This window comes from Gregarina niphandrodes (genome assembly GCF_000223845.1).
Source record: "Gregarina niphandrodes unplaced genomic scaffold scaffold00029, whole genome shotgun sequence".
Taxonomy (NCBI): Eukaryota; Apicomplexa; class Conoidasida; order Eugregarinorida; family Gregarinidae; genus Gregarina; species Gregarina niphandrodes.
Window position 1 is genome coordinate 9,089 of NW_011645798.1, and position 12,369 is coordinate 21,457.

General features: G+C 53.5%; 4 protein-coding genes across 4 annotated transcripts; all 4 read left to right on the top strand.

Moving 5' to 3' along the window:
* Nucleotides 1-133: 133 nt before the first annotated feature.
* Nucleotides 134-625, top strand: GNI_119800 (hypothetical protein; the record flags this gene model as incomplete). Its single annotated transcript, XM_011133522.1, has 1 exon — nt 134-625. One exon carries the CDS (start codon nt 134-136, stop codon nt 623-625), a length of 492 nt encoding a protein of 163 aa, XP_011131824.1.
* Nucleotides 626-1,349: 724 nt separating this feature from the next.
* Nucleotides 1,350-4,622, top strand: GNI_119810 (hypothetical protein; the record flags this gene model as incomplete). Its single annotated transcript, XM_011133523.1, has 1 exon — nt 1,350-4,622. The coding sequence occupies one exon, from the start codon at nt 1,350-1,352 to the stop codon at nt 4,620-4,622; it is 3,273 nt and encodes a 1,090-aa protein (XP_011131825.1).
* Nucleotides 4,623-4,990: 368 nt separating this feature from the next.
* Nucleotides 4,991-7,003, top strand: GNI_119820 (hypothetical protein; the record flags this gene model as incomplete). The annotated part of the gene is made up of 1 exon (XM_011133524.1): nt 4,991-7,003. The coding sequence occupies one exon, from the start codon at nt 4,991-4,993 to the stop codon at nt 7,001-7,003; it is 2,013 nt and encodes a 670-aa protein (XP_011131826.1).
* Nucleotides 7,004-7,848: 845 nt separating this feature from the next.
* GNI_119830 (hypothetical protein) lies at nt 7,849-10,854 on the top strand (the record flags this gene model as incomplete). The annotated part of the gene is made up of 1 exon (XM_011133525.1): nt 7,849-10,854. The coding sequence occupies one exon, from the start codon at nt 7,849-7,851 to the stop codon at nt 10,852-10,854; it is 3,006 nt and encodes a 1,001-aa protein (XP_011131827.1).
* Nucleotides 10,855-12,369: the final 1,515 nt, after the last annotated feature.

Genomic DNA, 12,369 nt, shown 5'->3' on the forward strand with positions numbered 1-12,369 from the left:
TCCGACAGACCCCCGAGCAGCGGATTTCCCCGAGAGGTAAATCAAGTAAACTTTTTTCAATGAAAACGAACGCGTGCGGAGAAGCAAGTGGCTGTGGAAGCAACACTTGAGCCCACAAGAAGTCAACTCGAAAATGCATGAGCCAGAATACAACGACTTGATGGCTTTGAACAACATTGTGATCCTTGCCACAGTTGCCGAAAAGCCCAAGCCGTGCTCCCGATCTAGAGTGGTCTGTCAGAGAGTGCTGGAATACGCCGTCGTGGCCGCAGTAGTCGCAGCAATCGAATACGGTTTTACCGCACACAACAGCCGGGACGGCGTAAAAAGCTATTTGGCCGTCAACGGCTCCGCCCCTAGCAACGGCACTGTCCCCGTGCCCCAGGGCCTACACCAAGTGTTGACGACCGAGGCTCCGAATCTCGTGAACCGTCTACCTATGGGTCAGTGGGTGAAGCAGGAGTCGTATCGCGCGCCGAACGCCGTGTGCGTGGATATGTTTTATAACCGGGCGAAGACAGACGTAAAAGTTCGAGAACTTATGTTGACGGACCACGAGCTTTGCGGCAGGGAGAATAATGGTACTCTGATGTGTCAAAACTTGATGGTACGCAACCCCCAGTGAGACATGATTGATAGAATCTTTGATCGTGAAAAAGGCGACAAGGAATGTATGAATGATTGACTTCTAGGTTCTTGGGTAGGGGAACAACAACCCTGATGCGTCTGATGTGCCATGCACGATGCCCCGTATGTGATGGCCCATATGCGAAGCATATGTGATGGCCCACGGTTACCAGCCGTAAGCATATGACTGGCTCACTGTTATGAAGAGTTCGATATGACGACACACCATGGTCAATTGACGTAGGGGGGGGCAGAATTGAGTCAATGGCCGCAGACCGGAACTTGGTGGGCGGCGACATACGCATCTTCATTTCATTTCTGCATATCGCGTGGCCGTTTGCGGTGTTGGTCGTACGCACTTTAAGTTAGCGAGTCGACGTAAAGCCTTACGCTCGTAAAGCCTTACGCTCGTAAAGCCTTACGCTCCCATAAGGCGTGGTATTAATAGGTGGTGGTTTTCAGTCTTAAGAATTTCGAAACAAGCAATGTTCGAGGGCCAGCACACACGATAATGTCGGTGGTCACACCCGGCAGGTATCGTCCGAGATGCCAGTGCCACAAAGAAAAACCCTGTCCTGGTGCCAAACCCCGTTGGCGACTGTAACGGGTTCTTTCGTTTCTGAGAAGCTGGTCAATCAATTTTTTTTTTTAAAGGAGAATCAATGAAGACGAATGTGTGCGGAGAATCGAGCGGCCTGAAATTAAGCGGGCTACTGTCTGTGATGTATACTGATGGAGGTGAGCGGACTAGCGTGCAAGGCTGCGACGCGAAGGTGGCAGTAATTGACGGCCTTAAGAGCGGTCGGCTGCTGGAGGTTCTGGTCGTGGCGGACCCGAAGGACCTTGCGAAGCCGGGTAAGCTGTTCGACCTTGCACAAGATAGTGTGCGACTAATAGTACTGCCGCCCAAAGACCTCGACGAGTACCTGGGCAAAGTTCCGGTGTTGGAGTCCGAGCGTGGACAGAAGAACAACAAGTTGGACGGACGGGCGGCAGTGCTTGAGGCGCGGGCGGCTGAGTACCGACGTGCCGTGGACGTTTTGGCGACCAGCGTTTGGCGCGGTTTGGTGGCACCCAAGAACCGATTGTACGCATTGGACAAACCAGTCGCCGACCAAATTTACGAAGACATTATGCCAAGAAGAATGGCCCCGGCGCAACCCGTAGAGGGCACTGCGCGACCCTTTATTAAGGACTGGCGACCGATCACTGAGGAGGACTACAACTTGCTCCGGAAGCAACACTTCGAGTGCCCAGAACGCAACTTAGAGGTGGACGGCGATTTAGCCGCATTGAACAGGATTACGATCCGCTCTACAGTTCCCGGAAAAACCAAGTCGCGCATGTGGCCCCTCGTCGTCGGCCAGAGACTGTTGGAATATGCCGTCGTGTTTGTTGCGGTCGCGGGCCTCCAGCACTGGCTATGCACAAGCAGCTATTGGGATGACGTAAGGGGCTCTGTCACCACTGGCAACGGCGGCGCCGACGGCGGTAGGGCCGAACTAACTAATGGGACCATGGCCCAAGCTTTGCAGCAAGTGGGAACGACCAAGGGTCCAAGTTTGTTAACCAAAATATTCAACAGCTGGAACACCATGATAGGGGACCACGTTCGCGACGTTGCCAGCATCAAAGAGATCCCCCCTCTCCCTCTGGGCAGGTATGCGAACCATGATTTATACGATAGATACGGTGTATTTGTGGACCCTAAAACGAAAACTGACCTGCAATCCTTCCGCGCTCCACGTGAAAGGTGTGCGAACATGATAAACGAGCCGGCTGCTACGACGGACATCAATCTCCAGGGAAAACTTCTCAAGACGGACTACAATCTTTGCGGGTCCAACGTGAACGGCACCTTGGTCTGTCGCGACTTGAAAATTCGAAACCCACAGTGTTTCCAATTTGTCTCCGGCCAGCCTGATGATCCACGCGGTCTCTTCTCCTTATGGGACATGATGGATAGAATCTTTGTTCTCAAAGGAGATGAATGTTTTCTTCGGTGCGATGACCCCGAGAGAGTCAAAAGTAATCTGCTGGATCGGAAGGTGATTGCCCGTAGATCCGACATACGTCCGGCTGACGAGATGCAACTGTACCGGACAGCACCAGCGTGGAAAATCATGGGGAACGACACCTCTACGCAGACCACCCCGAACTCTACGGAGACCACCGCTAACTCTACGCTTGCCGCTAACTCTACGCAAACCACCCCGAGCTCTACGCAAACCACCCCGAGCTCTACGCAAACCACCCCTTACTCTACGCAGACCACCCCGAACTCTACGCTTGCCGCTAACTCTACGCAGGCCCCTTACTCTACGCAAACCACCCCGTACCCTACGCAGACCACCCCGTACCCCACGGAGACCACCCCGAGTTCTACGCAGACCACCCCGTACTCTACGCAGTCCACCCCGTACTCTACGCAGAACACCCCGAACTCTACGCTGACCGCTAACTCGACGCAGACCCCGTACTCTACGCAGACCGCCCCGAGCTCTACGCATTCCATGGACTTGATGAACCGTCTGCCTATGGGTCAGTGGGTGAAGCAAGATTCGTTGAATAAGTACGGTTTGTTCATAGACCCTAAGACGGGAATTGACCTGCAGTCGTATCGCGCGCCGTGGGACAAATGCCAGGAGATGATAGGGCAACGGAACGATATGGACAACCGGGTCGACGAACTTTTGCCGACTGACCATGAGCTGTGCGGCAGAGAGAACGGTACTTTGAAGTGTCAAAACTTGAGGGTGCGCAACCCCCAGTGTTTCCAGTTTGTGTCCGGAGACGCGAACGATCCACGCGGTCTATATTTCTTGTGGGACATGATTGATAGGATCTTTCACCTCGTAGGCAAAGAGGACTGTGTCATTCGCTGCGACCATGCCGACGCAATGAAGGACAGACTGGTAGAGGCGGCCAGGATGAGAGTCAAACCGACGGTTGTAGATTACTCGGAGACTGGTGACTACACGGAGGCCCCTGCCATCAGGCAGGGCCCTTACTACACTGGGAACTACCCGGAGACCACCCCGAATTCTACGCAGACCACCCCGCACTCTACACAGACGACCGCCAACTCTACACAGACGACCGCGAACTCTACGCAAACCGCGGAGGCAATAGCGAGGGATTTCGTGACGAAGGCTGTTGGAATGGCAGCGAAGGCTATTCGTGATGAGTTGGAGATGGCAGCAGAGATGACCAAGGGTACCGGTTTGGATAGGTACCGTTCTTCCAACGATAAGTGTGAGGACATAGACTTTAACCCTCAGCCGACGGACATTTTGATGCAGGGTCCTGGCCATACGTTGAGGTTGGACACGGACCCTTGTGGTAGTGGGAATAACGCCACCTTGCTGGCTCGCGGTCTTGGAGGAATACGGAGCTCCCAGTGTTTCGACTTCATTTCCGATGATGCCTGGAACTCAGGTACTCCTCTAGTGAAAGACGGCACCTTCTTTTCGTTGTGGTTCAAGCTAGGTCAAGTCTTTGGCCGCACAGGTCGGGAAGAGTATATTGTGAGATGTCACGATACAGATAAGATGAGAGACAAATTGCTCATGGCAGCCTCCCGAGATAACCGTGTAGAAACGCTTTACGACACCACTGGTCTCGGCGTTGCTCGGACCCCGGAGGCTCTTGAACGTTTCGTTCAAATAGTTAAGAGCAAGTACCCGCCCACAATTGTCGCTGACAGAAAAGAAGAACTTAGTGACATCTGGTTCAACGCGCCTTGTGGAACCGGCGTTTGGACTACCCAGGATGATTACCCCAACTGCGTGTGTCAACAACTTAGCGTTACTTGCGAAATGGCCGACCGCCAACACGTCAGACTCGATACTGTCTTCGACGCTGAATATGACGACCCGTCCGAGAGCGTACGCGGACGCGTCTTCAGAGACCACATTCTCCCCATATCCGATATGCCAGGAATGCAAATCAAACGCTGTCTCTACCAATGCCTCACCAAGATACTTTTTGATTAACTATAATGTTGATTAACCAACCGTCCAACAACCGCAAACAACCAGCGGTGTGTACATACGGACCGAAGAAGGTCTATACGGACCGAAGAAGGTCTATACGGACCGAAGAAGGTCTATACGGACCGAAGAAGGTCTATACGGACCGAAGAAGGTCTATACGGACCGAAGAAGGTCTGCCCATGTCTTTTTCCCGCCAACCGTCTTTGCGGCCTTATGTCACGCCGTCGGCCACAGGCAAAAGTACTGGTTGCCGGAGAAGAGGTTCGCACCGCCGGCTTTCATGCTCTAAGAGACGCTTTCATGCTAACGGATTTTTTTCCGTTTTTGGGTGGCCAATCAAATCGGGGATTTTTTTAAACAGGGAATCAATGAAGACGAACGTGTGCGGAGCAACGAACGGCCTGAAACTAAGTGGGCTCCTGTCGGTGTTGTACACAGACACAGGTGAGCAGACGAGCGTGAAAGGCTGCGACGCGAAGGTGGCAATAATTGATGGCCTTGGGAGCCGCGGGTTGCTGGAGGTTTTGGTCGTGGCTGACAAGGACGATTTTGAGAAGCCTCGTAAGAAGTTCGATCTCGTGCACGACAGCGTCCGACTGCTAGTGTTGCCGCCCAAAGACCTCGACGGGTGCCTGGGCGATGCTTCCGAGTTCATGTTTGAAGATGAGTGCCGACAAAAAAAGAAGAGCAGTAAGAAGAGCAGTAAGAAGAGCAGGAGCGAGTTGGACGAACGGGTGGCGCTGATTGAGACCCAGGCAGCTGACTTCCACCGTGCCGTGGACTCTCTGGCGACCAGCATTTGGCACGGCTTGGTGTCGCCCAAGAACCGACTGGACCGGCCAGTCGCCGACCGAATCTACGAGGACATTGTGCCGAGGACTATGGCGCCTGCGCGACCCCTGGAGGGCACTAGGCGGCCCTTTATTAAGAAGTGGCGGCCGGTAACTGAAGAGGATTATGACTTGTTGTGGAAGGATCACTTCAGCCTTGGAGAACAAACCTCGGAGCCAGAATACGACGACTTGAACAAAATTGTATTCCGAGCGGCAAGTCCTGAGAAGGCAGGAACGCGTTCCCTGTCCGCCGTGTTGTGCCAGAGAGGGCTCGAATACATGGTAATCGGAGCTATAGCCGTGGCCTTGCGCTGGGCCTTTTGCACAGATAGCGAGTGCACCAACGTGCAGAGGTACTGGAAGGGCTCCGCCGCTGGCAACGGCTCCGCCGTTGCCAACGGCACGGCCCCGGTGGCCGACGGCCTGGTGCAGGCTCTCGACTCTTCAGGCAACTTGGGCATTGTCATCAGCAACTTCCGCGACGCTGCAAAAGAAATCGCGGCGGTCGCTAACATCTCGCAGACGGGTACTGGTGCGCAATACGTGGAGCTTCCTCAGTTTTCGTTCGACATGGCGAAGAGTGCCCTTGTCGAGGCAGCAAAGACGATCTGCGAGAGGTTGACTCCGGCTTGGGACCCGGAGGCTATGGCAACGCGTGGTGATCCTACGGTTGTCCCTCAGACTGGCTTCGGCTGTGGTCCTAGGAGCCGTCCGCAGGCCAGCTTTGCATGGTTGAACAGGCCGGGTGCATACGTCGATTCCGGGACGGGATGGGACCTGCAGTGGTACCGATCGCCCTTGACAAAATGTGTACAAATGGAGTTCAACCCGGAAAGAAGCGACTTATGGGTAGGCCCTCTCACACCGGATTCATGGGTGAACAACTGGGCCGTTTGTGGCTGGCCGGGCAACGCGACCTTGATGTGTCGCGACTTGGGAGTAAGCAATCCACAGTGTTTTGAGTTCGCTTCCTGGAACGAGGGCCCCCTTGGTCTCCGCTTTCTGATAGGCATGATCAATCGAATCTTTCACCCCACTGGCGACGAGGATTGTATTCTTCGTTGTCAACCTTCGGACAAAGAAGATGTCCGCGCCAGTCGGCTCGCCGAAGCCCAACGACGGGTGTCGGACAGAGAATTTGAAGCCAGCCGACCTGTCTTGGACGGTGATGGGTGCAGCTCGGAGAGGCTACAGCGTTTCGTGGAAGCAGTCAAAGAAAATGATGCAGCAAAATACGCAGAAGTTTATTCCAGCAAATCCCTACCCTTCCACCACGACGAACTTAGCCCATTCTGGTTCAAGGCGCCCTGCGGTAGTGGCATGTGGGTACCCGGAGAGCCACGACCCACGTGTACCTGTCCAAAGCTTCGTATAACGTGCGAAATGTCGAGGAAGCCAGACCAGACCTTTGAGTTATTGAATTCCAACCGCACCACCAGTCAGGACGCTTTCACTGCAATCTCTTCATGGGTCTTACCGGAGATGCGACCCGAACGCTGCTTCTACCAATGCCTCACTCCGGTCTTTTCCAATTCGACTGCCGAGTAACCTACATTCAGGTTTACTTTGCGTCTAAGACTTACGTACGGCTCAGCTTTTTTTTTCAGACACAACAGCGTGGCGCGTCGCACACACGCGCAGCAATCGCTCTTTGTTTCGTGGGTCGCGGGACGCAATCCAGCTCGTAATCCTGCTGTGGGCTCAATTGGCCTGTGAAGTGTGGTACCGGGGAAGATACTGGGTAAGTGGAAGCCGTTCGAACCAGCGGCGGGAGAGCACCCGTCTGAGGCACCTGGGATGAACTTTTCGATGCGGGTGGGGACAAAAGCTGCAGAGCAGACATACCCGCGGCGGACAGCGCATGACGGACGTCCGAAAGACGCAGGAAAGCCCAGCCGGTAAGCATGCTGCCGTGGCTATATTTTAGTCGCCATGAAAACTGGACCAATGCACGCGGAAGCCCGCTTGGTGTTTTACCCAATGATCCTAACTGGTCGGTGGCTCCACTCATCTTGTTGCCACTTCTTGTGACAGTGCAGACGAGGTGGCGGCTATGCAGAAACAGCGAGAGAGCGGGATTGTATTCAGCACCCACCGAATGGAGGAGCAAACATTATAACCCGACTACAACATTGGTACGAAACACTCCGTCTCATAAGCTCTACAAACAACACCGGGGGTAACAACTCCCACCCGACCGGGGGTGAAGAATATCGGTATAGCGGCATCGTAACTGTGGTCATCGAAAAAGAGTTGTTCGCCAAAACGGGGCGCACGGCACAAGCCGGCCATTCACCTGCCCAATTTCAGCTGGTCTGCTGGAAGGATTTGTTGGTGTCCGAGCAGCTCGGCCGTTTGAGCGGTCAATCAAATTTTTTTTGGGAGGTGTTTAAATGAAAACGAACGTGTGCGGAGAATCGACTGGCCTGAAGTTAAGTGGGCTGTTGTCTGTGTTGTATACTGACGGGGGCGACCAAACGAGCGTTCAGGGGTGCACTGCAAAGGTGGCTGTGATTGGCGGTATTGGGAGCAGCCTAGAGGTTCTGGTCATGGCGGACCCGAAGGACCTTGCAAAATCGCGTTCCAAGTTCGACCTGGCGCACGACAGCGTGCGACTGCTGGTGCTGCCGCCCAAAGGCCTGGACGAGTGTCTGGGTGATGTTTTCATGCCTGAGCGTGAACAGAAGGACAACAAGAAGAGCTATAGCGAGCTGGACGAGCGGGCGGCGCTGATCGAGACGCGGGCGGCTGACTACTACCGCGCTGTGGACTCCTTTGCAACCAGCATTTGGCACGGCTTGGTGGCCCCCGAGAATCCACTGGACGCGTTGGACAAGTGTGTCGCCGACCAAATTTATGAAGACATTATGCCGAGGACTATGGCACGGGCACAAGCCGTAGAAACTGCTCCACGACCGTTTGTCAAAGAGTGGCGGTCGGTCACTGACGCCGACTGCGACCTGCTACGGAAGCAGTATTTCGGTCACCCCCGAGATTCGAAAATGCACGAGGCAGAATACCACGAGTTACAAAAATTAACAATACGAGCCATGGCTCCCGATGCTAGCCCCAGGTCCCGCGTGATCGGTCAGAGACTGCTGGAATGGGCCTTCGTGGCTATTACAGTCGCGGCCATTCAATGGTTTGTCACCGACAGTTTCTGGGACGACGTAAAGGGTTGTTCCGTGGTTACCGACGGCACGGCTGTGGGCAATGACCCGGCTGTGGGCAATGACCCGGCTGGCAAATCCGCAACGGCGCAACAACTGCAGCAAGCTCTATCGACCGAGGCTCCAGACTTCTGGCAGAGGATGATGAACAGATTCAGCCGAGTGGCGAGTAGTGCCATACGGAAGCAGGATACACCCACGGCGAGCCATGTGGGAGATTTGCCTGTGGGTGAACTGGTCAGCTTTTCTTTATTGAATAAGACGGGTGTATTCGTCGATAGCAAGACAAAAACTGACTTGCAGTGGTACCGTGCGTCATTTGACAAGTGCACGGACATGTTCTACGAACCGGAGCCGACGGACGTTATGATTCCGACTCGACGACTTAAGCCCTCGGACCATGACCTTTGCGGTCAAAGGAATAACGGCACCTTGATGTGTCGCAACTTGAGAGTTCGTAATCCCCAGTGTTTCAACTTCGTGTCCGGCGAGGCGAATAGTCCACGCGGTCTCAATTTCTTGTGGGACGTGATTGATAGAATCTTTCATTTTACAGGTAAGGAAGAATGCGTCATCCGTTGCGACAATGCTGACCGAATGAAATACAAGTTGCTCAAGGCTGCAAAACAGGCCCTGTCCGAGATCCCGACAACCACGGCAGCACCAGCGACCACGTTGTCTCCGTTTGATGAGCTACCTGTGGGTCAGTTGGTGGACTATGCTTTATTGAATAGAACGGGGGTATTTGTGGACCCCATTTTGAGTATCGATCTGCAGAATTACCGCGCCCCTTTTGACAAGTGCGAGAACATAGAGTCAAAGCCGGAGGTAACGGACGTCATGGTCGATGCCGGACTATTTAACGCGATGTCTGAGCACAAGATATGTGGCAGGAACAATACTGGTACCCTAATGTGCCGCGACTTGAGGGTGCGCAACCCGCAGTGTTTCGAGTTCGTATCTGGGTTGGAAACTCACCCGAAGGGTCTTCTTACCTTATGGAGCACGCTTGATAGAATCTTTCGTTTAACAGGCGACGAAAAATGTCTTATTCGTTGCGATAATATCCACACGCTTAACATGCAACGATTAATTGATACTGCCGAAAGACGGGCCAAACTTACCCGTAGTCGTGCCAGACATCGCTACCGAAGCAAGCGAGGATTAAACCAAGAGTTCCAGCCAGCAGACACCAATTTGACTCAGACTACCAATTTGACTCAGACTACCAATTTGACTCAGACTACCAATTTGACTACCAATTTGACTCAGACCACCAACTCGCCGATCGACGCACGTGAGATAGTTGACGAGTTGATAACGGAGGGTATCAAGGAGATAGTGGAGACCATTAATGAAGAATTGAGCACGATTACTTCGGAGGCAGTTACGATGGAGGAGACGACTACAGTCAGTGGTGCTCTACCTGTTGGCGAGTACGTAGACTTTGCTAGATTAAATAGGAAGGGTTTGTTCGTGGATCCCCAGACGGGAGATGACTTACAAAATTACCGAGCATCTCGTAGCAAGTGCGTGGACATGGATTCGTACCCCGAACCTACAGATATCGTTATCAGCGGCCCGGAACTCGACACATGGCGTTTCAATAATATCTGTGACACGGACGGTGCCACATTGATGTGTCGCGACCTTCAAGTTCGCAACGCTCAATGTTTCGAATTCGCCCCCGGTGACGACAAAAATCGGCCTCGTCTACAGCCTTTGTTGGGAATGATTAATCGAATCTTTAATCTCACTGGCAATGAAGAGTGTGTGGTTCGCTGTGACCAACCGGAAACAAACATGGAGAGCCTACTTTTTAGGGCCGCCCCTCGCGTCGGCCAGCTCTACGACCGTTCGGGTCTCGGTGATGCTCATACCTTGGAAGGGCGCCAACGCTTCGAGAGTGCAATAAAACACAGCTTCTCGTCCATCACCGACAAGAAACAACTTAAGCGCCTCTGGTTCGAAACTCCTTGCGGAACGGGTACTTGGAAGACGCAGGATAAATACCCCGATTGCGTGTGTCCAAAACTGAGTGTTACTTGCGAACTGCAAGATGCTGAAGGCGAGAGACTCGATGCTAGCTTCGACATCAAATACGACGACTCCTCTAGGATGGAGCGAGGACGAGAATTCACAGAGCAAATTAAGCCGATACTTGACTCTCCAGGTATGGACATCAAACGCTGCCTCTACCAGTGTCTCACTCAGGTCCTTTTTGATTGAGCTTTTTTCGAAATCGTAACACACCCGGCTGGCATCGAACCGGAGACCTTAAGGTCTAAACCAGTTGCTATGTCCCGCCCGCCGCCGACATAGACCGACACGAGAACGTCCTTACGCAGGTTTTCTGGTGTGTGAAATCTGTCACCAGGCACATTCTACCAGCAGCGCGTCGTCCTATGAGGCAGGCGCAGAGGCGGCGCTCCGTATCCGGAACCCGACAGAGGTCTACGACGGAGCCTGATCGCAGACCCTGCCGGGTCGGCATGACCGGTCCTGTCCGGTCGACATTGACAACAACAACAAGTACCGGGTGCACGTGAAGGAAGTACTGGCCGCGTTGACAAAATCGTCATTCAGGAACCCTCTTTGCGATTCATTCGCGGTAATGTTCCTAAGAGTCCTGAAACCTCCATTTCACGATGTCCATTTCACGATGTCCATTTCACGATGTGCCTGGAGCTTCCATGGAGCGTGTTACATACAGGGCACCCACCCCCATCCCTCACGGGTCACTCCCGAGCACTACTGACCTCCCACAGAGCGCCTTACTCCCCCAAGAACTAAAATCCGAACGTTCAGTGCTCCGCTCATTAATCCATTCCCACGCCCCGCAGGTGTGTGACAGATGTGTGCGGATGCTTAGCGGATTACTATCTGTCTTCTTGTCTGTCACATCTTGGCGAAGTAACCGTCATAAAAGCAATGGCGGTTACTAAAGAACTAAAACCCTCACGGCCCGTGCACGTCCCCTACTCTGCTGTCTTCCTCAGGGTGCAGTTCAGGACCGCCTGCTCTTGCACAAACTACTGACATGCACACATTCCTTATCCACCACACACCATCTCCACATATCTGATCGGACAGCCAACAGCATCAACTACGAGGGACTTCATCCTCGCGACACCGTCCGCCACAGTTTCTCTTCAATTCGCGTCTCTGCACAGCGGATATCCAATAGCTGTCATCGTCTTGGGTCTCTACACAGCAATGACTTGACGCCGTCGGTCCTTTCGCTTCTGTCCTTTTGCCTGTTGGCTCGTCTTCACCCGTGCCGCTCTCCCTCTTGACCCGCACAACCTGGGACCCGCACAACCTGGGCCCGCACTCTACTCCAACACAGTGATTCGCGTGGGGCATATGCCCCTATCATCGACATCTCTTGCTCGACGAGAAATGTGTTCTACGACTTGCTTCAAATTATTCATTTTTAAGTCGTCAACATTTTGGTATAGGTAGCAAATCCCATAATTCTCACAAATGACGCCCGACGGCTGCAAGGCTTGGTTACCCGAAGTGGCTATCTCGGATGGGACAGCATCAGCGGCGATAACGGTTGGGCTGGTAGAGCCGAACAGACTGGTTTTTTTTAAGATGAAAACGAACGTGTGCGGAGAGTCGAATGGCCTGAAGCTAAGTGGGCTGGTGTCTGTGTTGTACACAGACGGTGGTGAGCAGACGAGTCTTGAGGGCTGCACCGCGAAGGTGGCTGTGATTGACGGCCTTGAGAGCGACCAG